Source organism: Pongo abelii, chromosome 3 (genome assembly GCF_028885655.2).
Source record: "Pongo abelii isolate AG06213 chromosome 3, NHGRI_mPonAbe1-v2.0_pri, whole genome shotgun sequence".
Classification (NCBI taxonomy): Eukaryota; Metazoa; Chordata; class Mammalia; order Primates; family Hominidae; genus Pongo; species Pongo abelii.
In genome coordinates, this window is record NC_071988.2 from 111,339,255 (window position 1) to 111,367,176 (window position 27,922).

The 27,922-nt window shown below is 33.9% G+C and overlaps 1 protein-coding gene across 2 annotated transcripts in view; it reads left to right on the forward strand.

The window, feature by feature from the left end:
- Positions 1-27,922, forward strand: part of MMRN1 (multimerin 1) — a 73,312-nt gene that overhangs the window by 27,720 nt on the left and 17,670 nt on the right. For both annotated transcript variants that reach the window (XM_054554164.2, XM_054554163.2), the window contains 4 exons: positions 2,013-2,132; positions 4,686-4,792; positions 15,901-16,005; positions 20,969-21,142. In XM_054554164.2, coding sequence (XP_054410139.1) covers positions 2,013-2,132; positions 4,686-4,792; positions 15,901-16,005; positions 20,969-21,142 — 506 coding nt within the window. The remainder of the gene's footprint in view (positions 1-2,012; positions 2,133-4,685; positions 4,793-15,900; positions 16,006-20,968; positions 21,143-27,922) is intronic.

Below are 27,922 nucleotides of genomic sequence, written 5' to 3' on the forward strand. Positions count from 1 at the left end.
GATTTAACAACATGTGCCAGCGTGTCTTCTTATTTGTTTAAGGGGCCTGAAATTTTAAACATCGCATTCAAAATAACATAATAAGTTCTATGGAGCTCAATTTCTCTGCCTTAGATGAATGACAATGTGGAATGATTAAATCAAGCAATTAACATATCTTTTTTTCTTTTTATGTGTTGTTTTCTGGAATTTGTGTATGATGTACTTAAGTGAGGTTTTACTTTGTGTTTATCCTCTTGGAATTCATTAAGCTTCTTAGATATGAGGGTTGATTTTTTTAAAAAAACAATTTTAGGAAACTTTCCCTTTTTTTCTTCTCATGTTTATTCTGCCCAATCTTAGGACCACTTCAGTTTTGCTCATTTATGTTTTTGAATTTTTTTCTCTGTACTTCAGTTTGGCTGGTTTCTATTCCTTGTCTTCCAGTTTATTGGTCTTACTTTCTAAAGTGTCCAAACTTCTGTTAAGCACATCCAGTCCATTTTTAATTCACATATTGTACACCTTTCGTTCTATTTAATGGTTAATTGTTTTAAAGTCATAGGTTGCTAATTCCAACATCTATGTCATCCCTGTTTTTTTTTTTTTTTCTATTTACTGGATTTTTACTCCATATACTGGTCCTATTTTGCTGCTTTTTCTCATATTTAGTTTTGTTTGCTTTTCATGCTGGGCATTGTGGATGCTATGTTATTAGTGTCTGTATTTTGTTGTTTGTAAGCACAAAATAGTATTCAGTCCAAGATTCAAGGACACCCCTATATTGACTTTTAAAATGATATTTCTGTCTGGCCCCCTCATTTTATTAATCTTTAACACATTTTTTAACCATCCTAGTATCCCCAAACTCAGATCTCTATTTTCTTTACGTGGTGTCTTTTCTGGAATCCATCCTTCTGTGATGCAGTTTGAAAATTGTTCCCAGGCACAAAACCAGATTGAATGTGGAGCTAACATCACATATTTTCCCTCAAGAATCATATCACTGCATTGTCTACTGCCCAACATCTGAAAACTGTTGCTTTATACATCTCGTCCAGATTTATAATTTTTGCCATAAAAAAGTAAATCTGATAGTTTATATAGCCAGGGACAAATTCTCTGAAATTTATGTTTTTAGTTTATTATATGAAAAGTTATAGAATAAGCTCATTTAACTCCTTATATCAAGCTAAGATTTGTTGTGAAAATTCATAGAATTTGAAGATTAATTTGAGGAAAATTGACATATTTGCATTGGGTTTCCCATTAATTAACATGATTCATTGGCTTTTTCTTTAAAGTTTTTCAATAAAGTTTAAAATTTTTACATATTAAATCTAACACTTCTTTTGCTGAATTTATTCTTAGGTACATTAATCTTGTTATTTTTTGCTATTGTTAATAGTGTCTTTTTGAATTTGTTGTTGGTATAGAGAAATGTAACTGATCTTAACTTTGTGATTGAATTAATATAAATTAATCTTGTATTAACTCATAAACATTTATATTTGATTACATTGCTGAATTATCTTTTTAATTATAATAATCTGCATCTAGACCATTTTGTATTTTGTTTGGTTCCAATCATATCCACTGCAGCTAATAACAGTTCTTTCTCTTCTCTTTTGATTTTTAAACCATTTATTTACTTATGCTTTACTGCACATAATTTAAAGTAATGGACCCAGATCTGAGTTTTTTATCTCAGTACTAATGTTAATATTTGCTACAAGAGCATTCTTGCATTTTGATTTATCTTATAGCTAAACTCTGCAGGTTTCTCATTTTAGCTTTGATTTATTCTTTTCCTTATTTTGATCCTGTTAGTGTTTCCTTATAGTCCCTGAGTACAGCAATACAGTAATAAGTTATTTTCTCTTATATTTAAATATTTTAAAGCTAAATAGCAATCTTACAAGGTTTCTGATCTATAGTATGGCAAAAATAGATGTTTGTCTGTGAAAATAATTTTGATGAAAAGAATTCTTTTTGACAACAGTTTTTTCCCTAACAATTATGATCTTCTTTAGGAATTGGTGTGCTTATGTACATACCAGGTTATCTCCCACAGTGATATTGGACAACCAGGTCACTTATGTCCCAGGTGGGAGAGGATCTTGTGGCCGGACCGGTGGATCCTGTCCTCAGAGGTATGTAATATTTCTTGAAAATAGCCACTGTTTTTGCACCATAATAAATTATAGCTGGGAATATATAATGTTATTCATCCAAGGTACATAATACATAGTAGGGTCAGGAGATGGTTGTCACATTACGCTTTAGTAAGTGAAAATGCAGACACTAATAATATTTGCCTCATATGGTCATTTTTAGAATCATTTGAGATAATGCAATAATATATTTAGCCTAGTGCCTTGTGCCTTGTGAGCATTCAATCAATGTTAATTCTCATGCTTATTTCTATTTTTACTATCACTATTACTTTTACTTTATATCTGGTCAACAATCCTGTCCTTTAATTGCTTATGAATTTCATGCACAATTTTGAAGATTTATTATTTTCTCTTCATGCTAGGTCAGAAAGAAGTTTATAACTTTGTTCATATTCTAAAATTAGGAGAGCTTCTAGTTACAATTATGCATGGTAAAGCAGCTAAGTGAAGCTTTTCTCTTGTATCTATTGTAATTAGCCATGTCATTTGATTATCATTTTTTTAAAAAGTCTATGCTGTTGTCCTAAAAGATGAGGCTGAGTAATTGATAAATTCTCTGAATTCATGTAGTCACAGTAGCTCAGCTGGGGGTGTTTCCAAAGAGCCTGCAATAAAAACTCAAATTGTTATTCAGGCCATGATGGCTAATATTATGCAAATAGTCATACAAATAACTCAGGCAATGAATCTGACACATGGCAATCTGGAACAGTGCACAATAAGGATACATAAAATCAAGGTGTTTCTTAGTCCCTTGAGGAATAGCTAAGGTTCATGGTCCAGAGAGCTAAGCACATCTTAGGGATTTGGGAGAGCTGAACTCTAGTTCTGTTTTCAGCCCTTACTCCCTTTGTGACAACTTCCTTGCCAATACGAGACACAAAGAATGCATTGCTAATTCTTTAGTAATGAAAACTTTACCACAGTAGCCCCTAGCATACTGCCCTTCTGGATTCAAGGTGAGCTCTTTTTATTTTTTTCTTTTGTTTAAACAATCCATAAGTATTTATCTTTATTCTTGAATCTTATCTTTTTTTATGCCTTCTGAGTGGGTCCATTCATTCGTTATTTTTAATACTCATTTCATAATTGCTACTTTTTCTTTTATTATGTCTGAGCTATATGCAACAGATATTTAGTTTGCCAAAGCAGGAACATTGACCCCAACAATAGTTCAACTAACTGCTTGAGCTCATCCTTACAAACTCTATATACAGTCCCTTTCCAAATTGCTTTGCTTCCTACTTAGCTTTAACTATGGGAGTGCAGATAGTATTTCACTAGACAGAATGATTTAGTGAAGTAAATGAGGGTAAATGATTAGCATGCTTTTCAGATGGAAAGGATCTTGTAGCTCATTTTGCAACTGACAAATAGCCTCAGACATACTCGGTTACCTGTCATGTTATAGCAGAAACTGAAACTTAAGTCCCTAAAGGCCAGTCTATTATAATGCTATTGCTCCACATGTTCAAGGTTTACCCATGTAGATGACTGTTGTCTCCATATAGTTGTACGTGGCAAACTCCAGGATAATAACAAGGGAGGCTAGCCCACATGACATGGGCTAAAATCACAGCTCTACCCCTTTTAGATACGGGACTTTGAGCGAGTTATTTCATCTCTCTGTTCTTTGGGTTCCTCATCAGCAAATCAGGATGATAATAATGCCTTCATCATAAACTAAAATGAAAATTAAGCAAGATAGTATGTACCCATTTTACAGACCCATTTGATAAATAGCAACTAAATATTAAAGTCACATGGATAAGACTAATATGGCCAAATTGTACTTATGACTTACATTTACACACACACAGAGCTCACAATTTAGTAGCAGTCGCTAATTATATTGATGGTTGTGTTGAACTGCTATAGTTTCCTTATTTCTTTTCTGCTGTTCTATGGTTTCATCTTAGAAATAAAATTTCCTCATATTACATCCCTTCTCTCTCTCTGTCCTTCTCTCTCTCTCTCAGAGAAATACTATATGACAAAAATAGTAGGTAGTATAATCTCAAAACTTTGAAGATGAAAAATTCAATGGGAAAATGATAGTGGTTATCATAATTTCTATTAGATCACGAATATCCAATTTGTTTTGAGTTGTTTGATACTGATCTGGAGGAAATACAGATCTTTTTAATTATAACAATATAGGAAATCATACGAATTGAAGTAGAATAAATTATCTCCATATAACTTTAAAATTGGAATGAAAATAAGTTCTAACATTGATTTAGCTAGAAGTATTATCAAGAGAAAAGCTATAATATCTTTAGAAAGTCAATGACAGGTATCAATTTAAAATACCAAATACCGTAACTACTAATGCTTTTTATAATGCATTGAAAGAAACCTAAGTTAGGCAATAATATTGACGATGAATATTATGATTATAACAGCTAATACTAAATAAATACTTGTTATATTGTAGGCATTGCCCCAAAAACTTTACATTTATTATTCCAACTGATAATTTAATGTGAAACAAATAATCAATTTCCTCTCAATTGCTAAACTCTCTAGATCTCAGAAGATACCCAATCCTGTCTATAGGATGCAACATAAAATTGTCACCTCATTGGATTGGAGGTGCTGTCCTGGATACAGTGGGCCGAAATGTCAACTAAGAGGTACACTCTAATATTAATAATCACAATTCTGAATAATAAGAAACTGATTATATTGAAGAAAAGAATAGCATTTCCCCTTTTGAACCAAGGTAAATTAACATGTAGCCAAACTCCTAGGACTGTTATACTTTCTAAGCTTTCTAACTTGGTAGCTTTTATAACACTCTGAAGTCTCATAAGCTATTCTTTAACTTCTCCCCCATTTTTATGTTGGATTTATATGATGAGCAAATGGAAATCTGATGAAAGATCTTACTTATTCTTAACAACAAGCTATAGAGGCATGCCTTATTAAAATATCACGAATGATAATTTTCAATTTTTAAATAAAGTATTATTAGAAGTGACTCAATATAAAAATAAGACTACCCTCTAGTTTTGTTCCAGTTCAGTTATTTGAAATAATGTGCATATGAATGAAATTTAATATTAAAGGACATACAAAGTATGTCATGAATAATTCTCTCTTTTTCAAAATTCTAATGGAGCTATTTTTTTTTTCAACTGAGGTTTTAAGGACTTTCTGGTGGCAAGGCTGATCAAACACATCGTAACCCGCTGTGGCCTAATATCCATGTGACTATTATTTTGCTTTTGGCTTTAAACAGGTTTCCTTTGAAAAATAAGATATGGCATCAGCATACATATTTTAAATGAATGAATATTACAAGAAAGGCCATTAGCAGTGGTGGGGAATTCAATCAACAGTATAGGAGACTGTGATTAAAAATTAATATAACTGTGGAGAAACCATTATGACTCACATTAAGAAAAAGAAAATTATAATACAAAAGCTCTAGGAATCCTGCATTTTAGTTAGGGATATTATTTATGGTTTTACTAGCCTATACAATGAGAATCTGCAGGCAAATTTCACCATAATGCTATTTGTTCTGGGTCTGGCCTGAATTTCAAAGATGTTATAAAATTTCAATTTATATTCAGACTATAGAATGAATATGTACAGCATTTATAACCAGGTAAAATAAACTTTTAAATAAAATATAATCTATGCTGAAAATATTTGGAAATAAGGAATTTAGCATATTTTAAAAAGACCCAAATATGGCCCTGATTTCTGATTTCCATGAAGTACACAAATATACTCACAATGGTAAAACATATCTGTGTCTAGAATTGGTGAATTGTTAAAAGTTCTGGATAATGTTTAGAATTCTGTTTCTGAAATCTGTTATTTCTCTTCTTCTGCAAAGAAGGATATCATGAGATTTTTAATTCCATCATTATTTCTTGATGATTCAAGTGTTTGCAGAGCACATTTCTAGAAATTTAGGATGTTATTACACATCTTATTAGTAGACACGTGGCAGGGAAAAAGTCTACTAATGAAATAATGTCATGGACTCTAGTTGATCAGAGCGTTGTTGCTCTGTGCTTCAACCTTTTATACTTAGAATCAATTCTTTATCACTATGGTGGACTACATACATGTAGGAAGAAAAAATACCAGAACATCACTGTAAATATAGACACAAGAAACAAAGACTAGCTGACAGTTTCCAATATAGACTGTGTCCTGCCACTCTCATTTTTCAGAGTATGATATGAAATATTTATGAATTCAAGTAGTTTAGGGATTGTCTAATGACACCTTATATCCTAATTAGAAGTAACCTGTGGATAGGTTTTATACTAGATTTACAAATCACTGTATTAATTTCCAGTGGCAAAAATGTCCCAGAACAGTTCTGATTACGACCTTCTGTCATAATAGTGTAATTGGAACCACTCATAATTCAGGTATTTGCTGATTAAGCTGTTATTGAAAGGCCTCTTTTCTACAGAAATCTACAATGGGAATAATGTTCCAATGGCAGATATGCCTATTGTGTCATATTGTCATACAACCAATTCTAATATAGCTTTGATTCCAAAAGAGCCTCCTGTTGCTCTCTACTATACTTTGACCATTCTACTTTTCACTTTTAGTGCAGTTGTATTTTCAGGGGCTGAATTTTCTATTAGTGCAATTGATGCACTGGTTGTATTAGGAACTACTGTGTCCCTTTGTCCCTTGAACCTTCATTATATCTCTCCTGGGGGGATATTTGCACATTTTCCCCTTCTAATAGCTAACTAAATTGCAGTAGGAAGATCTTCTAAATATGCAGGAAATATCACCAGTTCAGGAATAAATTGGAGCTGTTTGCAATTGTACTCATTTTTATTTCTTCTCCTCCACTTTTTTACCCTTCTTTCCATTTCTTTCTTTTATACCCTTCTTTCTATTTCTTTGGGGATGTGGATCCATCTCGAAACTGTTAGGAAGAGATGTGGTGACTCAGAATACATGGCGATTCTCTCTTTATTCCACAATATGCTAATCTGCTACACATGTACTTTAGCTGCAACTCAGATAATCAAAATACTGGTAGCCACAGTTCTAGATTACCTTATAAAAATATTCATCATATTATCAAAAGGAAACCAATTTTTAAAAATCTAAATGAATAGAACTTTATTGGGGGAAAAAGGAGCATTAAGTCCAACATCAAAGTAATAGTTCTGATATGTTTTACATTTGTTATGTCATTTTCTCATTTCAAATATATATATTTGTACATAATGAGGAGTGAGTCATCAAAGACAGTTTGCACAAGGGTTTTGCCTTTAGAAAGGACCTAATTTTGTGATATGGTATTCAAGATACTTTTCAGAAAGCCAGCAGTAACATACACTTAAACCTGTTTTATAAAATTTGCAATAATGCTCTTTTCCAGTAGATGTCTCTAAAATATTCTGAAGTGGAACAAGGAAAGTGTGACTTGCTTTAATGACACAAAGGGCAATGATTTAAATACAAATAGTGTTAGATTACAGAGGATGAAGAAAACTTGTTGGCAAATCTGTTTTTAAAAGTCCAGTGGCTTTAATCATCAGATCCTTTATAGGAAAAAGGTATCTTATAACATTCTGTTTTGTACTGCAGATATTATGAATGCTGACAAAATGTGAGCATGTACAAGTGCTGAAATCAACTGGCCCCTACCATATGATACGAATATATAAAAAATATTTGGTTTTACAAATGCTGTGAAATCATGCAATAAATTATATAAGAGCTACTGTAACTAACATTTGAATACGGGGCTTCTCCAGCAGGAGTATTTTAAAATGCATTCCCTGTAGTTTTGCATATCTAGTTCTTCCCAGCAGTGGCAAATGCTTTCTTCTTTGAGAAAGAACATTACCTCGTCTAAGCATCTTTCACAATAAAATTATGATGCATTTAGTGAAGAACACTATGTACCATAAGTGGTTGTTGCACCAAACTGCCTACTTCAATTTACCTAGTAAATCTCAGTAAAGCTTAATATGTACACCGAACATTCACCATGCAAGAATTCACTTGATATTGAGGGATCAGCTGGAAATCTGTCTCCTCAAGCCACACAGGAAGGTTTTCTGGTTCTGAGTGAGAGAGAGCAAACATCCTCATTACCGAGTTGCCATTAATGACATCCTCCATATGGCTCAAAGGCCTGGAAGGAAAAAAAAAAAAAAAACTTGCAAATAAAACCCATCTAATTAAAAAAAAAAAGCATCTAATAAGGAAGCTGTTGCTCCTACTGTAGACACTTGCTGATCTTGCTTCTCTAAGTCCTTGATCTGTCAAGGTCAGGGCTTCCATTGCAAGGGGAAAAAAAGAGAGTAACTGTGCTGGGAGAAAAGCAAAAAGGAATCCAACTTAAAAAATATATTGCATTGTAAAAAAATCTGAAGTGCACAAACATCTTTAAAAATTTAGTTGACTGAAATAAATGTCCTTCTGTCCCTGTACCTATCGCTTAGAAGGGAACAAGAAAAAGAAACTTAGATATCTGTCCTGTATGGAACAAAGCAAAGGTCTGTACTCAAGTGAAAGACAGATTGCTTGGAAAACCTAGAATCTGTGGCAGTCCTTGTGGCAGAGAATACATTTGGGGAGACAGAAAGATTGCTAAATGAAAAAACAAAAGAGCACCAATCAACGAGGTTCTTTATCACAGGAGAGTAACTGACTCCACTGTCAGAGATCCTATCAGCTCTTTGCTGTGGCTGGTTAAATCCCGTGTAATAAATTGGGATGAATGCAAGTATTGAACTCTAGTCAACAAACAGAGGTAGGGAAAGATAACATAAACTATTGAATTTGTAAAACAGGCATTTCAAGTTTTCAACAGCCTTGGCAGGGACTCCATCCAATGAATTCCGGAGCAAAGAGATTCATGTGAGAATTGGATCTCAAGGATCTTTGTGTGATGCTTAATAGTTGTTTCTTTTATTCTTGAGTACAGTTTTCTCACTTAGATTCTGAAAAAAAAACAAAAAACAATAAATTTAACAATACTGCTAAAAGCAAATGGGAAGCTTTATGAACATGCATGTGCACACATGCAATTACATTAATTTTTGGCATTTAATACTAAAAAATATAATCACATTTTCTTTCAAATTAGTGATCTTGAAACTATAAAATATGAAAAAAGCTTAATTTTTCTCATTTTATATATATTATTTTCATATACCAAGGAATGAATCATCAAATTTTAGTGTGCAGGAAAACCAGATTTTCACTTGATACGTCTATGCATGTTAATTTTTATCTTTTTCAATTCCTTGTTTTTTTTCTTTCTGACAGTTTTTCAATTTACTCTCTCCTCTCCTTCTCACTGATTTTAAAGTTTTTTCTTATGTTTTTGGTTACTATTTTCAATCTATTGATTATCTCCCGCATATCACTGTCTATTCCCTTTTTTAATGTAATAGCATTTTCCAAGATCACATGAATGATATATATCTCAAATTCTTTTGACCCTCAGGTCAATAGAAAATTAAACTTTGATGCTCTTCATTTGCTTCCTTTCTATTCTTGACACTTTACCTCTCACCTAGGTAAATTTTTACTTCTTGAGCATTCAGGATCTTTCCTAGACTGGGTAGCACAGAGGGAACTATATCTTGATGACATGTTCCTACTGAAGTCTCAAATAGGATCCTAGAAGAGTTAAAATCCCCCCACACATCCTCGTGTGTGTGTGTGCGTGTGTGTGTGTGTGTGTGTGTGAAAGAGAGAGAGAGAGAGCCGTTGCCCTTGTTTCCCGTCTTTGAAGGATGTTAAGTAAAACATTGTTATAATCTTCATATTAAATATGCAGCATGTAATACTTTGTAAGAAGTAAAATTAAGAGACCTGATTAAAATTCCATTATAAAATGCAACTTAAAATAACATGTCACTATTTATAATAAAGCTTTACCACAGTATTTTGAACCCCTGGAAATAAATCCTGTGTAAAATGCTTTTGTGATTTGCATTGAGGTCTCTCCATTCAGGATCATGAGCACCCAAACCAATCTGCTTCTTGATTATGATGATTGGTGGGAAGGGGCAGCAGTCACAGTCAATATTGTATATAAATCAAATATTAAGAATGCATTACTTTTTATTTTCTTAAAGCATTGTCTATAATACAGTCTAAAACTACAGACCAAGTAATATACATCATACCAAATCACTCATATCATTCTAATAATTTCTAAGCAATTTATTGATTTCTACAAATTATATTGGTGTCATCTTTCTGTTGCCATGGATGATACCAGCTAAATGATGTCCTTGTCAGAGAGGTAATTTAGTATAGGGAACTCTCTCAACCTCCTTTAATGACTTACCCATCGATTTAGAGTCACCGGGTGACAAGAGGTCTCAATAAGTTTGTAATTTTATTAACATCAGTTAAATTATCCTCCTGCTGGATTATCTATTGGGCTTTCCTGAATAAAAAGTGATTGTATTCAATTTTTATCAGCACTTAAATACTGTGTGTATTTTTGAATGTTTACTATCTTTATTATTAACTAAATCATGAAAATTCTTATATAAATATCCTATTTAATTAGTTCATAGAGCTTTGTAAATGTCATTAGGCCAAATTCATCTGGCAACATAAATCAAGGAATATTTATTGCACTTTTATAGTTTTGTCATATAAATTTTGTTTTCTTTTTTTTTTTTTTATAAATTTTGTTTTCAAACAATTTATTAGAAAATCTTTTTCTTATATAATTGGATTTTTACTAATTTTTATTTCAAATAGTATATATAATATCTATATATTTCAATTAATATATATTCATTTAAAAGAGAATATATAAGTTTCAAATGTATATTTATAGAATACATGAAATTTTTATATCTATACTATCTTTGATCAGTTTTTTAACTATCTCCAGTTTAATAAGGAGAATTTTCTTTTCTTGTAAAGCTGAAAAAGGATTGGCATTTCTGTTAGTGTCATCTCTGAAAATCTGTTATTTTTTTAAAAAGTCTATTTTCCAATGTTAAATTTCACAATTTATATGAAAGTGAATTCATAGGGCTTGATATAATTTAAAAAATGCCTTTTTAGCTGTAACATCACAGGCTATCTTTGAAGCCCAAATATTCTTCCAATTTTTATTATTTTACTTTTTAGCATGTGCTCTTGCTTTCCATCTCTTTCCATCTTTCTTTCTCCCTCTCGTCTACTTTTATTGTCTCTTCTTTATTTGATATATAGCCATAAATATGAAATTCATCTAGAAAAGATTTCAAGTGTTTACTTGATAACACATTATACTTTCAGTCAGAAATATTTGAATACAGTAGCTTATAGTGCCAAAATTTTTAAAAAACAGAAGTCTATCTAAAACTTTGCCTGGAACTCCTGGTTTACTTTTTCACTATTATTGCACTGGCTTCACCTATCTAAAAAATTAAATTTTCACATACACAAATTTCGTGGAAAATTCCTTTCTCAATTGTTCATATGTATTACTACATTACTAATGCAGTATTAAAGATGTTTTCCCTTCTAACTTACTGAGATTTAAAAAAATTAACTGCTTTAAAATTCTTGATTTTTACATTTTAGGAAAATTATGAAAATACTTGTATATGAAAAAGTTCAAGTTTCATTAATAATACTTTTAAATTTTATTAAGTTGACTTTTAAGTTTTCTAAGAAGTTGTCTTACAAAAAGCAGTATCATAAAACTCATTTGCAATGATATTCCTAGATCAGCATTATTATTTTAGGTAAGTTCTGTAATATTTTTCTTTTCTAAAATGCTCTATTATTTTTAAATGCTCATTATTTTAAAAAAGAAATAATTTAAAATTCTGATTTTTTCGAAATATTTTATTATTTTATGGGCACTTTATTAACATTATCTGATAAAGTATTTTTTAAGTTTTTTACTTCAATTGATTTCATTGAACATTTTTATTATTAGGAATACTTATTTCATGAGACTAATTTCATAACATTTTTTAATATTTTCTTCTTCATGATTCACGGTTGCAAACGATCTTTAACATAGTGGGTAAATGCCATTATGGTGAAAAATAAGTCTAATAATTTTATTTCTATATTATACAAATTTGTAGGATTGTTTGAATCCAACATTTACCTAGCAAGAAAAAATAATCTACCAATATTGAAAATCAAGTTGATTTTCATTCCAGAAATGTAACTTATTTATTTTATATTGAATTTATTTTTTATAATTATTTGGTATTATTTAGATGTTGTACATATTAAAAGATGTTCCAGACTAACTGAGTTTGGCACAGTATCATTACCTAATTTAGGACGAGGTTCCTAAGTGATACAATTTTTGTTTTATTCTCAGTTTCAAAAAATTCATACTCAAGATACCTGAAACAAATGCTTTTAAAATTTGGTTAAACTTTTGTTTCTTTTTCAGTGTCTTCAATAATTTACTATAAACTTCTGGACCATAATTATCAAATAACTATGCATTTAGAACAATTAGCACATACTAATAAGTAAAATAAATTGAACATCAAACGATATGGAAGTTCTAGCAAATACATAAATCATAAGCAATGATAAACTGTTCGTTCTACTAAAACACTGACTGTTTCACAAAATCTATGCACTGCCTGACATCAGTCCAACAAAGTGCTAATTCTGAAAAATAGTTTTCAGGTGTTGCCACAGTAGGAATTCCATTCATCACATATCCTACAAAATACATCGTTTATCATGTATCCATGATTAACTTGTAATTAGTTAATATTATAATTTGTATAACTCAGCTTGTCAGTTATTGGACTTCAGCATTATGTATTTGCCAACAGTTGTAGCTTTATTATATTTCAATATTTTAACAATTGGCCGACCACATTGCTACATACTGGCAAAACACAATCATGGAGTTGGGGAATGTGCAATGTTGCTAGATGGGAGTAAGGAGCAACAGTCTGGCTTTTGAGTGGAAAGTGATTTTATTTCTGAGACATTCTAAAATTGTCATTGGGCTGTAGATTTGATTGCTGTGAAGGCAGCACAAACATTCTTCATATGCTTCCATGCTTAACAGTGCCTCTTTAGGGATCTTGTGTTATAACAATAGAAAGAATGGTAATATCTACATGAGGAAATCAGGAAGCTGTGAAAGGCACCTTCCACCCCCATCCCACTTCACTTACTCTTTAAGGAATGGTATGAGACTCAAGGTTTTCATTTCCTAAACTTTATTAAATCATGTCTTCAACACACGCCTTTGTTATTAACAGGAATGCTATTTAAAAGTCTATGAAGATCGATTTCTGGATTGCAATTTTAGTATTAATATATCTAGTATTTTGTGCATTATAACAATGAATTCACCTCTTAGAAGCAGAAAGTTTAGCAATTTGTTCTAAATTAGTGTTCCTAACCAGGGCCATACATAGAAATCACCTATAGAGTTTTTTCTTCTTTTTTTTAAATACGCACATGTCCCATTCCTCAAAATAGATCTACTGAATGAGAATCTCAGGTGAGGGAGTGGAAAGAACATGGACACTTAATGTTTCAAAGTATACAGGAACTTCTGATTTCCATCCACGAGGAAAAAGAAAAACAGTATTCTAATGGGATGTAAAGAAATATGTGTTATAATAAAAGTTAATGATAGAAAAGGAAATTCGAATAGTAATCTTGTTTGTATTCAACAAAACAATATTATCTTTGCTTTCACTATAATTATGCTTCCCTTCCTAACAAAGTATCCACAGCCTACTGAGTTATGGTACTACCTTCAAATGCACCAGCTCTTTTTGTTCCTATGATCTAGCCAAAAAGGTAAGCAGCAAATAAATGAAAAGATCATTGTTCATCCTGTTAAATTCACCTGTTCTTACTGCTATAAATACTTATAAGTTAGTATCCTTAACATTCATATTTAAATTAATAGGTCTAAGGTGGGGCTCTAGAAGTTCTACCACCAAAAGTTTCCAGGTGATGCTCATACTGCTGATTAAGGGACCCCAGTCTGAGAACCATTGCTTTACTCTCTAGTTATACTCTTGGATGGATTTACATTTAAGCTTCCAGAATAAAATGTCTTATTACACCATTTAAGGAGGAATCATGATAAAAATTTATGCAATGATTAAATGGTTGTATCTGTATGAATGAATTTAAACTTACACTATAATAACCTTATTGCTAGGTCTTAGAAGAATATTCACACTTTTCCCCACCCACTCCATCCCCTGAATAATTACACTATTCCCCAAGCTGCAGATTGCCTTTGTCCATCAGATAAGTCAACAATTACACAGGACTTTATAGAATACAGTGGAGGAAACGAAAATCAAAAAGAAACAGCATCAAAACAAAAATCTTGGACATGAATGGAAATTCATTAATTTAGCTCAATGCCCTGAAGAAAAACAATGCAAAATTCAATCTAACAATATAGACTCACCCAAATTAATGCCAAATACACTTCCTGTGGAGTAGAGAAACTTAAGTATTATATAGTCAAAGCCACATATGGCTTAGGGAGCATAATTAACATGTGCCAGAGATGCAGAGTTTCATTGGTTCATAAATTCACATGGGAAGAAGCACAGCTAGACACAAAACGCTTGTTTCCTCATGTCTGTCATGCAGACTTTAATGGATAAATTTGTTTGTTAGAAGTCTGTAAATTAAAGCCATATTATTTGATGTTCTCAATATTTTATTTTATTTATTTTTATTTTAATTATTTATTGATCGATTGGTTGGCAGAGTCCTGCTCTATCCCCCAGCTGGAGTGCAGTGGTGCCATCTCGGCTCACTGCAACCTCCGCCTCCCGGGTTCAGTCGATTCTCCTGCCTCAGTCTCCCAAGTAGCTGGAATTACAGGCACCCGAGCCACCACATCTGACTAATTTTTGTATTTTTAGTAGAGACGGGCTTTCACTATGTTGGCCAGGCTGGTCTTGAGCTCCGACCTCAAGTGATCCACCTGCCTGGGCCTCCCAAAGTGCTGGGATTACAGGCGTGAGCCACCGCACCTGGCCTGTACTCAATATTTTAAATAGATCATTTCTCTAAATTGTTTTCCCCAATGAAAAACTATATTGCCATTTAAAATATTATTTGATTCATGGGAAATATTACTTGCCATTTAAAATATTACTTGATTCATGTTAAATTCTTCAATATAGATTTATTTTACAAGATTTTCTATTTAATGAAATTTCACTGACTTTACCAGTTGATTTGCTTGAAATGTGCCTGCAATAGTTTACTTTTATTTTTAGTCCAGTTTGAGACTATCAAAATCTGGAAACAATCCATTTAAGTGGCACTATTAATGAAATAGCTATTTTTATTTTAGTAAGGAACCTGTAGCTCTCCCTTTTTTCCAAGTAGACACCAGTTGGAAATTGCCTTGTTAAACAATCAGCCTTTGTGGCAGTCCATTTATAAGAATGCTATAGCTTTTAACACAGCGGATTTAAAAATCCCCCAATTATGCAGGCAGTTTACATCTACTAGTTTACAGAGCTCCTCCAAACTACCATCCATTTTCACGGAAAGGAGGCCTGAATAATTTTATTTTTTTTCCAAGCAGAATTAGAGTCCTGCATTTCCCACCCCAATGTGGTGTCGCATTGCCCTATGGTTGGGGGCGGAGCAGCTTACTCTGCAATCATCCCCGACCATCATGCTTCAGTACACGGGAAAATGAATGTCAGCCACATTATTGTTCAGGACTGGAAAAAATGAGGCTGTCCCAGTGCTTAACTGTCTCTCTTCTCTTTCTGCTTCCTTCTAGCTCAGGAACAGCAACATTTGATACACACCAACCAGGCTGAAAGTCATACAGCTGTTGGGAGAGGAGTAGCTGAGCAGCAGCAGCAGCAAGGCTGTGGTGACCCAGGTCATAGATTGTAATTACTATCATCTCTAACCCAATTATTGTCAATGCTATTTATTACAACTTCCAAGCAAGAAATCTCTTAGTTGTCAAATGATTGATGGTGACACATTAGCATACTTCTCAGTCTTTTTCTACTGGTGCTGGATGTTGGGAGAAATTGTGGCTAAGCTATAATAGGTACTGAAAAGACCATGTATAATTATAGAAGCTTTGTGTACAAACACAGAAGGAAGAAAAATGCTGTGATACTAGGTTGTAAGGAAACCACAGGTTTCCAAAATAAGACCAAACTTTTGTTCTCCAAAGAGTGCCATTATGGAAGACCCTTGACATGGAAGGAACAACTTATTGTTTTAAGGGATCTAAGAAGGCTCTCTTCCATTCATTGATAAGAGGTTGCTTAATGGGTACTGATCCCTAAGAAATGGGATTATGACTGAGAATCAACAAGAACCTCCTGCTGATCCAAAGTTGGCATGTCACATATTTTTCCATCTTTCTAATCAGCTTTTGCCATTTCTTTTAGGCTAAACTTTAGCTCTTACAGACATAAGGTTGGTTGCTGCTAAAAACATCTATTCACTGTATTTGGCACGGATCTAGTCATACAAAACAAGGCACTCAATTAAGAAATGTGACTTAAAGGGCTGTCTTTAAGAATGCAGCTGAATATCCCCTAACAATGGTGTTGTAATTTTTTAAGGGATTGAAATTCAGTATCTTTATAAAAGACCATAATATTCTTGAATTACTGCAATACATGTGTAAAGGGATAGACAGTATTATTGCTATATAAAGTGATTCAAACTAAATTATAAGTCTCTTTATCTTTGATTAACGAATACCTCAGTAAACAATACAATTCTCAGAACATAGCTACAACTACATACATATATATAACTGCATATTTTTAATGCTGAGGTATTGAATTTGGAAGCAGAAGATGAGCCATCAGCTCTGTAACTGCGAGCAAGTTATTTTGGTTTTCTGCCCCTTTGTTTCTTTTTTTTTTTTTTTCTTTTATTATTATTATTATTATCATTATTATACTTTAGGTTTTATGGTACATGTGCGCAATGTGCAGGTAAGTTACATATGTATACATGTGCCATGCTGGTGCGCTGCACCCACCAACTCGTCATCTAGCATTAGGTATATCTCCCAATGCTATCCCTCCCCCCTGCCCCCACCCCACAACAGTCCCCGAAGTGTGATGTTCCCCTTCCTGTGTCCATGTGTTCTCATTGTTCAATTCCCACCTATGAGTGAGAATATGCGGTGTTTGGTTTTTTGTTCTTGCGATAGTTTACTGAGAATGATGATTTCCAGTTTCATCCATGTCCCTACAAAGGACGTGAACTCATCATTTTTTATGGCTGCATAGTATTCCATGGTGTATATGTGCCACATTTTCTTAATCCAGTCTATCATTGTTGGACATTGGTGTTTCTTTTTGAGAGTGTAACAGTAACTCTTTGAAATAATTTTTTTAAAACACTGAAAATTCTGGGAAAAGTTAAAACATTTTAGAAATCTAAGCTATTATACTACTCTTTACAAATTTCTACACTTAGTCTTAACATTCAAGTTGCCATTTGCTAAATGAATATAGTCTTGTATTTTCAAATGTATTCATGCAAATATAGTTTATTTGAATTACCTTCAAACCTATCATGAAATGTAAGTGATTTTTAAATATATATATATTTAATTTTTAATTAAAAATTTAAGTGGTTTTAGGCTGGGCACAGTGGCTCATGCCTATAATCCCAGCAATTTGGAAGGCCGAGGCGGGTGGATCACGAGGTCAGAAGATCGAAAACATCCTGGCCTATATGGTGAAACCCCGTCTCTACTAAAATAAAAAAAAAATTAGTCTAGCATGGTGGTGCATGCCTGTAATCCTAGCTACTTGGGAGGCTGAGGCAGGAGAATTGCTTGGACCCGGGAGGCAGAGGTTGCAGTGAGCCAAGATCATGCCACTGCACTGCAGCCTGGTGACAGAGCGAGACTGTCTCAAAAATAAAAAATTAAAAATTAAGTGTTTTTAAATATATCTATTTAACTTTCAATTTTTGTGGGTACATAGTAGGTGTATATATTGTTTTGATACAGGTACACAATGTGTAATAATCATATAATGGAGAATGAGGTATCCATCCCCTCAAGCATTTATCCTTTCGGTTACAAATAATCCAATTATATTCTCTTAGTTATTTTAAAATGTACAATTAAATTATTATTGACTATAGTCACCACATGGCGCTATTAAATAGATCTTATTCATTCTTTCTTTTGCTATTCTTTTTTATTATTTATTGATTTATTTATTTTAGAGACAGGGTCTGCACCCAGGCAGGAGTGCAGTGGAGTGATCACGCATCACTGCAGCCTCCATCTCCAGAGCTCAACCAATCCTCCTGCCTCAGGTGCCCAAGCAGCTGGGAATACAGGCATGTGCCACCATGCCTGGTTAATTTTTTTTTTTTTTTGTAGAGATGAAGTTTAGCCATGTTGCCCAGGCTAGTCTTGAATCTCTGAGCCAAAGCAGTCCACCTGCCTCAGCCTCCCAAAGTGCTGGGACTACAGCCGTGAGCCACTGTGCCCCAGACTCTAACAATTTTTTTATACCCAAATAAAAAACAAATTTTTATTTATTTTTTTTTAAAAATATATATATATTTAATTTTTAATTAAAAATTTAAGTGGTTTTAGGCTGGGTGCGGTGGCTCACGCCTGTAATCCCAACACTTTGGGAGGCCAAGGTGGGTGGATCACGAGGTCAGGAGATCGAGAACATCCTGGCCAACATGGTGAAACCCTGTCTCTACTCAAACAAAAAAAATTAGCCACACGTGGTGGCATGCACCTGTAGTCCCAGCTACTCGGAAGGCTGAGGCAGGGGAATCGCTTGAACCTGGGAGGCAAACCACCCCCACCTCACTCCAATCAGCCATTATCCTTCCCATCCTCTGATAACCATCCTTGTACTCTCTATCTCCTTGAGTTCAATTGTTTTGATGTTTAGATCCCACAAATATATGAGAACATGCGATGTTTGTCTTTCTGTTCCTGGCTTATTTCCCTTAGCATAATGATCTCCAGTTCCATCCATGTTGTTGCTTTGTTTTTTATGGCTGAATAATACTCCATTGTGTATATATACCACATTTTCTTTATCCATTCATCTGTTGATGGTCATGTATGTTTCTTCCATATCTTGGCTATTGTGAATAGTGCTGGCAATATACATGGGAGTGCAGATACTTCTTGGATATAATGATTTCCTTTCTTTTGAGTGTATACCTAGAAGTGGGATTGCTAGATCATATGGTAGCTCTATTTTTAGTTTTTGAGGAACCTCCAAACTGTTCTCCATAGTGGTTGTACTAACTTACATTCCTACCAACAGGGTATGGTGGTTCCCTTTTCTGCATATCCTTGCCAGCATTTGTTATTTCCTGTCTTTTGGATATAAGCCATTTTAACTGAGGTGAGATGATATCGCATGGTAGTTTTGGTCTGAGTTTCTCTGATGATCAGTTATGTTAAGCACCTTTTTATAAGCCTGTTTGCCATTTGTATGTCTTCTTTTGACAAATGTCTATTCAAATCTTTTGCCCTGTTTTGACTGGATTATCAGATGTTTTCCTATAGGCTTGTTTGACCTTCTTATATATTTTGATTATTAGTCGCTTGTCAGATGGGTGGTTTGCAGAGATTTTTCTCTCATTCTGTGGGTTGTGTCTTGACTTTGTTGGTTGTTTCTTTTGCTGTGCAGAAGCTTTTTAACTTGATATGATCCCATCTGTCCATTTTTGCTTTGAGTGTCTGTGGTTGTGGGGTATTACTCAAGAAATTTTTGCTCAGACCAATGTCCTAGAGACTACTACAATGTTTTCTTGTAGTAGTTTCATGTTTTGAGGTCTTAGACTTAAAGAGCTAATCCTTTTTTATTTGATTTTTGTGCATAGTAAGAGATAGAGGTCTAGAGTCATTATTCTGCATATGGACATCCAATTTCCCCAGTACCATTTATTAAAGAGACTGTCTTTTCCCTAGTGTATGTTTTTGGCACCTTTGTTGAAAATGAGCTCACTGTAGATATGTGGATTTGTTTCTGGGTTCTCTATTCTATTCCATTGGTCTATTTGTCTATTTTTATGCCAGTACCATGCTGTTTTGGTTACTATAGCTCTGTGTTGTAATTTGAAGTCAGGTAGTATGATTCCTCCAGTTGTTCCTTCAGTTGTTCTTTTTGCTTAGGTAAGCTTTGGTTATTCTGGGTCTTTTGTTGTTCCATATAAATTTTAGGATTTTTTTTTTTTGTATTTCTGTGAAGAATGTCATTAGTGTTTTGATAGGGATTGCATTGAATCTGTAGGTTGCTTTGGATAGTATGGACATTTTAACAATATTTATTCTTCCGATTCATAAACACGGCATATCTTCAATTTCTTTCATTAGTGTTTTATAGTTTTCATTATAGTGACCTTCCACTTCTTTGGTTAATTGAATTCTTATGTATTTAACTTTGTGTGTGGCTATTGTAAATGAGATTACTTTTTTTTCTTTCTCAGATTATTCACTGCTGGCATATAAAAATGCTACTGAGTTTCGTATGTTGGTTTTGTATCCTGCGATTTTACTGAATTCATTTATCCATTCTAATAGTTTTTTGGTGGAGTCTTCAGGTGTTTCCAAATATAAGGTCATATCATCTGCAGACAAGGATAATTTGACCCCTTCCTTTCCAATTTGAATGCCCTTTATTTCTTTGTCTTGTCTGATAGCTCTAGCTAGAGCTTCTAGTGCTTTGTTGAAAAATAGTAGTGAAAGTGAGCATCTTTGTTGTGCTCCAGATCACACAAGAAAGGGTTTTAGTTTTTCTTCATTCAGTATGATACCAACTATAGGTCAAAATATATTTTTTAATGGTCACAATTTTCTCTTCTATATGCAGAAGTGATGCAAAAAATGACTGACCAGGTGAACTACCAGGCAATGAAACTGACTCTTCTGCAGAAGAAGATTGATAATATTTCTTTGACTTTGAATGATGTAAGGAACACTTACTCCTCCCTAGAAGGAAAAGTCAGCGAAGATAAAAGCAGAGAATTTCAATCTCTTCTAAAAGGTAAAATAAAATAAAATAAAATATTCATTCAGTAACACAGAAAGCAAATGATTCATTTTTCTTTTCTTACATCACTTTGGGATCTTTGCTTTAGTTTGGGTGGTATGGAAACCTAAGAAAGATATTTTTTGAATGAGATATAAATTCACTAAAATTCTGAAATAATTTGAAATATCTACATTTTATTATATATACTGAAGTCTTTGACTGAATATTCCATTTGGTTGATAAACATGATGTCTCTAACTATAGCCTAACATATTCATTTTTAGTTAAAGTGAGTCATATTAATTTACTTCCGTTGTGTTATCCACTTCAAGAATAAAGACACAGTTAGGGGATCAAGACAGGTGGTTGCATTGTTGTCTCAATACTATTGATGGAGACATTGAGGATAAATCTGAAGTGCATCATCCCCCAGATTTTCTAGGTTATGGTGTAAAATCTATTAAATATATCCTAAAACATTCCAGCTATTATTAATATTAAAGAATAATAATTTATATATGTGAATAGGCTTTGCCTGAATTTTGTGCTCTTCAAACAGTGGGCTTAAAAGCAGGCTATGTTTCTTTCTGGAGGCTCTACAGGATAATCCATTTCCTGCTAATCCAAGATGTTGGCAGAATTCATTTTCTTGCAGTTGTAGGACTGAGGTCCCTGTTTTCTTGATGTCTGTAAACTGAGGCCCATTCCCAGCTTCTAGAAGCCACTGCATTTCTTGACTCATCATCCTCCATCTTTAAAGCCAGTTACATTGTGTTGAGTTCTCCCTGCATCTTTCTGACCATGTAATTCTGTTGGACCTACCTGGATAATTAGAAAAATCTCTCTATCTCAAGGTGCTTAACTTAATCACATTTGCCAAGTCCCTTTTGCCATGTAAGGCACATATTCATGGATACAGGGAATTAGCATATGGACACCTTGGGGGAAAGGGGTGTGTATTATTGTGCCTACCACAGAGATTTACGTATAGTGAGTAATTGTTATGATAGTGTTATACACAGGATACAATGGGACTACTTGAGACTTGCAACAAATCCAATCTAAGGAGACCAGGGAAAGCATTTAGAAAGAGAAACCATCTCAATTGATGTTAACCATGCAAAAAGGTTTCGGGTAGGGCAAGGATGTTCTAGGCATGGTTAGTTTGATTCCTGGGAGCGTCCCAATCAGGTTTATTGTATGAAACTTGTCTGTTTGCAAGTTTCAGGATTACTGGTTTTTTTCCTTTTGCTTTATTCATTAAAAAACTCAGTGTACAACCCTATTTTTATCATTCACAAGTTATCTTTTCTCTATTGATTTAAAAAAGATAAATAGGTGGATATTTAATATATCATCTACCAGTATGGATGCTTACGTAGCTCAACGACAATTATGTTTTTTAATCATATAAATAATTGCTGCTACTCAGCCACTAAAAGAAAGACCCTGTCCTACATATCTGGTATGGCCCAACCTTACCAATGCTAAGCATGAGAAGGAAATATTTTCCCCCCTGACGTGACAGCATGAGAAAGAAGTCAAACAGAAACAGTATGTAATTGACTATAACCATCTGAATGAGATTTGTTTAGCAAGATTTGGTTCTCATGACCTAAGAGAATTAGCCTGTCAACTGTTTTTTTTTTGTGACTTACCAGCCTACTACAAAGATTCTGGCACTGACACAGGAGAAAAATCACACACTCACAGCAGCAGCATTAATAATGAAACTCCCTCCGCAATAGGAGGAATTAATTGTGTACTGAGCACAGTCATTAATTATAAGAACCAGAGGGCTTGTAGTTAATGAATATTCTTACAGGAAACAAAAACTAAACCCACCTCCAAGGTGCTGTGCTTGCCTAGTGAAACCACAGCTTCCTCCCTAGTTTACTTTACATCCAAGGTGAAAAACACTGCTTAATCTGCCAGTAGCCATAGAAACTTTTGAAAATCAAATGTCTCAACTCCGTAAGAGGAGGTGGATACCTTAAGAGGTACCTAAATGTTATTAAAAGGCCATACATTCACAATTGCAGAAGGCGCATGCTAAGGTATCTGATATCAAATATATCTGATAAGTCACCAAATGTAATATGCTTTTAAGAAAATGGAAGCATATCAGTCACAGGAAACATAAACAAATAGAATTAAAATGATGTGCCCATTCAAATATTAACATAAAGCACTTTGACATGTTCTTGGGAAATCAGATTCTTGTACAGAGGCTTGTTTAGTAACAAATTGTAGAAATGTTATCTGAAAAGCTTCTTATCCCAAAACACATTTTTAAGCTAATAATATGTTTAATATCTTTTCAGACATTGCTGTGATTTTGCACTTTCTTCAAAGTATTTTTCCATAAAAGTGTTAAAGCTTAACAGCTAAAGTAATTTATATTATTCATTTTCATTGTTTTTTCTCCTAATTATGTTGATGAAGATTTTGTACTGAGTTTTATCTATCTGCAGGGTTTTTGCTTATTGTTTTTCTTATTATGACTTTTAGGCATGTAGTTTTTTGTTTGCTGAAGTTAAACATTTATTGTCATTGTCCACAACTAATAAATTCAATAAAGCTTAAATTTTATTATACCTTTTCAATCTTGAAAAACTGTAAGACTATAAATTTAAAGAAGGTCTAATCTGAACCTTAAATGTTGTATTATATTTCATCAAGTTTTTGATGTCGTGAGAAGTAGAATCATTTTTAACTAATGGGAAATGACTAAACGTTATTATAGAAAGAGTAATATTAATATTACTATTGAATAGTACCTTACACTCAATGATACTTACATATTCTTTTTTGTAAGACCAGAAATCTAATTTTCTAAATTTTACTTACTCTGTATAGCATATAGAATGTACTTCATGAATATTTATTGAATAAATGGGTGACTGGTTAAATGCTAAGCAAAATGTAGAAGAGAAAAATACTTTAAAGCCTTTCTGGTGTGATTATCCATGTTATTTGATACAAAAGCTAGGACTATTTCTGTATAATTTATCTTAATTGTGGCTAGTTAGTCTTTTCTAATTCATTTAGCCTTTCCTTAGTACTTTAAGGCTGTGTGTCATATTGATTACTATTCTATATTTCATGTTTTGTTTTCTTTTTTCCATTATGTACAAATTGATCTTTGGACTTTTAAACTTACTTTAGTTTCCACTAAGTTTATAAAAAGTAAAATAAAATATCTTTCCGTTTTATTTTCATCTGGCGACATTGATCTTTAGGCGGCAGGATTTCCAGAGAAATGTTTATCCATCTAAATTTTCATATTTACAGCTTTGTTTTTGTACAAAATTGTCAATATCAAGATGCTCAAACAATACATCATTCTATTTTTAACAATCACTCTTTCACATATTTTTATGTAAGTCCCTCATGTATGTTAAGTACTTTTTAAAACTTACTTACAAAATAGAGACATGTAGAGCCTATTTTTTTAATCCTAGGATGATCTTTCTTTAATAGACTACATAGTAGCTATAACTAATGGCAATATCCCATTGTACAGACTTTTCTGTCTAAAATGCTTTGCATTGTGTTGTGTGTATTTTACATTATAGTCATTGATTATTGTGTTAGTCCATTTTCATATTGCTATAAAAAAAAAACCTAAGACAGGGTAATTTATATAGAAAAAGAGGTTTAATGGACTCACAGTTCCACATGGCTGGGGAGGCCTCACAATCAAGGCAGAAGGTGAAGAAGGAGCAAAGCCACATCTTACATGGTGGCAGGCAAGAGAGCATGTGCAGGGGAACTGCCCTTTATAAAACCATCAGATCTTGTGAGACTTACTCACTATCATGAGAACAGCATGGGAAAAACCCCTCCCCATGATTCAATTTATCTCCCACTGGATCCCTCCCACAATGCATGGGTATTACGGAAACTACAATTCAAGATGAGATTTGGGTCAGGACAATGCCAAACCATATTATTTCACCCCTGGCCCCTTCCAAATCTCATGTCCTCACATTTCAAAACCAATCATGCCTTCCCAACAGTCCCCCAAAGTCTTCCTTCATTTCAGCATTAACTCAAAAGTCCACAGTCCGAAATCTCATCTGAGACAAGGCAAGTCCCTTCTGTCTATGAACCTGTAAAATCAAAAGCAAATTAGTTACTTCCTAGATATAATGCAGGCACAGGCATTGGGTAAATACACCCATTCCAAATGGGAGACATTGGCCAAAACGAAGGGGCTACAGGCCTCATGCAAGTCCAAAATCCAGTGGAGCAGTCAAATCTTAAAGCTCCGAAATGATCTCCTTGTCTCACATCCATGTCACACTGATGCAAGAGGTGGGTCCCCATGGTGGTGGGCAGCTCCATCCCTGTGGCTTTGCAGGGTACAGCCTCTCTCCCAGCTGCTTCCGTGGGCTGATTTTGAAGGTCTGTGGCTTTTTCTCATGCACAGTGCAAGCTGTCAGTGAATCTACCATTCTGGGGTCTGCAGGACGGTAGCCCTCTTCTCACAGCTCCACTAGGCAGTGCCCAAGTGGAGACTCTGTGTGGGGGGTCCCACCCCACATTTCCCTTCTGCACCACCCTAGAAGAGGTTCTCTATGAAGGCTCTGCCCCTGGCTGGACATCCATATGTTTTCATACATCCTCTGAAATCTAGGTGGAGTTTCCCAAACCTCAATTCTTGACTTCTCTGCACCTGCAAGCCCAACACCACATGTAAGCCACCAAGGCTTGGGGCTTGCACCCTCTGAAACAATGGCCTGAACTATACATTGGTCCGTTTTAGCCATGGTTGGGACACAGAGCACCAAGTCTTGAAACAGCACAAAGCAGCAAGACCCCCATGAAACTATTTTTTCCTCCTAGGCTTCCCAGCTGGTGATGGGAGGCACTGCTGGGAAGAGCTCTGACATGCTCTGGAGGCATTTTCTCCATTTTCTTGGCAATTAACATTTGGCTCTCTTTATTACTTATGCAAATTTCTGCCACCAGCTTGAATTTCTCCTCAGAAAATGAGGTTTTTTTTCTTTTCTATTTCATCATCAGCTTGCAAATTTTTGAACTTTTATGCTCTGCTTCCCTTTTAAACATAACCTCCAATTCCAAGCCTTATCTTTGTGAATTAATAAAACTGAATGCTTTTGAGAGCACCCAAGTGATATCTTGAACTCTCTGCTGCTTAGAAATTTCTTCTGCCAGATATCCTAAATCATTTTTTCTCAAGTTCAAAGTTCCACAGATCTCTAGGGCAGGGGCAAAATGCCACCAGTCTCTTTGCTAAAGCATATCAAGAATCACCTTTGCTCCAATTCCCAATATGTTCCTCATCTCCATCTGAGACCACCTCAGCCTGGACTTTTTGGTCAAAACCATTCAACAAGTCTCCAGGAAGCTCCAAATTTTCTGACATATTTCTGTCTTCTTCAGAGCCCTCCAAACTGTTCCCACCTCTGCCTGTTACCCAGTTCCAAAGTTGCTTCCACATTTTCAGGTGCCTTAATAGCAGTATCCCACTCTATTGATAACCATACCCCACTCTACTGGTAACAGCTATATTAGTCCATTTTTATGCTGTTATGAAGAAATACCCAAGACTGGGTAATTTATAAAGAAAAATAGGTTTAATGGACTCACAGTTCCACATGGCTGGGGGAGCTTCACAATTGTGGCAGAAGGCAAAGAAAGAACAAAGCCACATCTTACATGGCAACAAGCAAGACAGCATGTGCAGGGGAACTGCCCTTTATAAAACCATCAGATCTTGTGAGAACTCACTTACTATCATGAGAACAGCATGGGAAAAAACCCACCCCCGTGATTCAATTACCTTCCACTGGGTCTCTCTCACAACATGTGGGGATTATGGGAGGTACGATTCAAGATGAGATTTGGGTGGGGACACAGCCAAACCATATTAATTATATTTTGAATTTTAATGGACATATCTTCCAGTTATGTGTACTTCATCACTAGATATTATAAATATATCTTTAGTATATGTATCTTTTCTGTTTTCTTTGTAGGCAAGTTTTTTTATATTTTAAATAGTCATTTTCTATTCTAAATAGTTATGAATATTAATAGTTGTGAATAGTCCAGTACACTTTTCCTGTTCCTTTTTTTTCATGCTACATTTAAAGACTACCACGATTATGGCTTATGATTAATCCATGTTTTCTAATATTTGAGATAGTCCTATGTGTTTCATTACTTGCAAGTTTTCTCTTCTCTTTTTGTTAAAAATTAATGTCATGCTATCATAATATGTCAAGTGTATCTTGAATTCCTATTTTCGTTGGAGGAAGACTTAATTTTGAAATCCCCAAATCTCATTATTATTATTTTATTATTATTATAAAACACTATTAAATCTTATGAATATTACTTCATTTTTCCTAATTTGAGAATATCATTAAGGTTTTTCCCTGCAGTCAATTTATTAGCTTTTATAAGCTCAAAGCATAAGCTCTGCAACTTAATTACTAGAAACCTAATAACACAGTCATGAGCTAACACCAGGTATTATTTACTAAGGCAGAAAGGCCAAAGCCATTTATTTTCATACAAAACTAAAACTAGACCTAGAATTATTGTACACAAGGGTGTATTACTGAAGTCAGTAGTAGTTCCCTCATGTCTTTCATCCAAAGGACCTTAGTTTTATGGTTTTAGTGTGTTCTAGTACGTTTTGCAAGTGATTTCTCCTCTCAGATTTATTATTCCAGGAATTGGTCACCTTTTATAAATTATAGTAATTTTTAAAATTTTATAAGTAAATGTAGTTAAGAGGTATTTTTATTATTACAT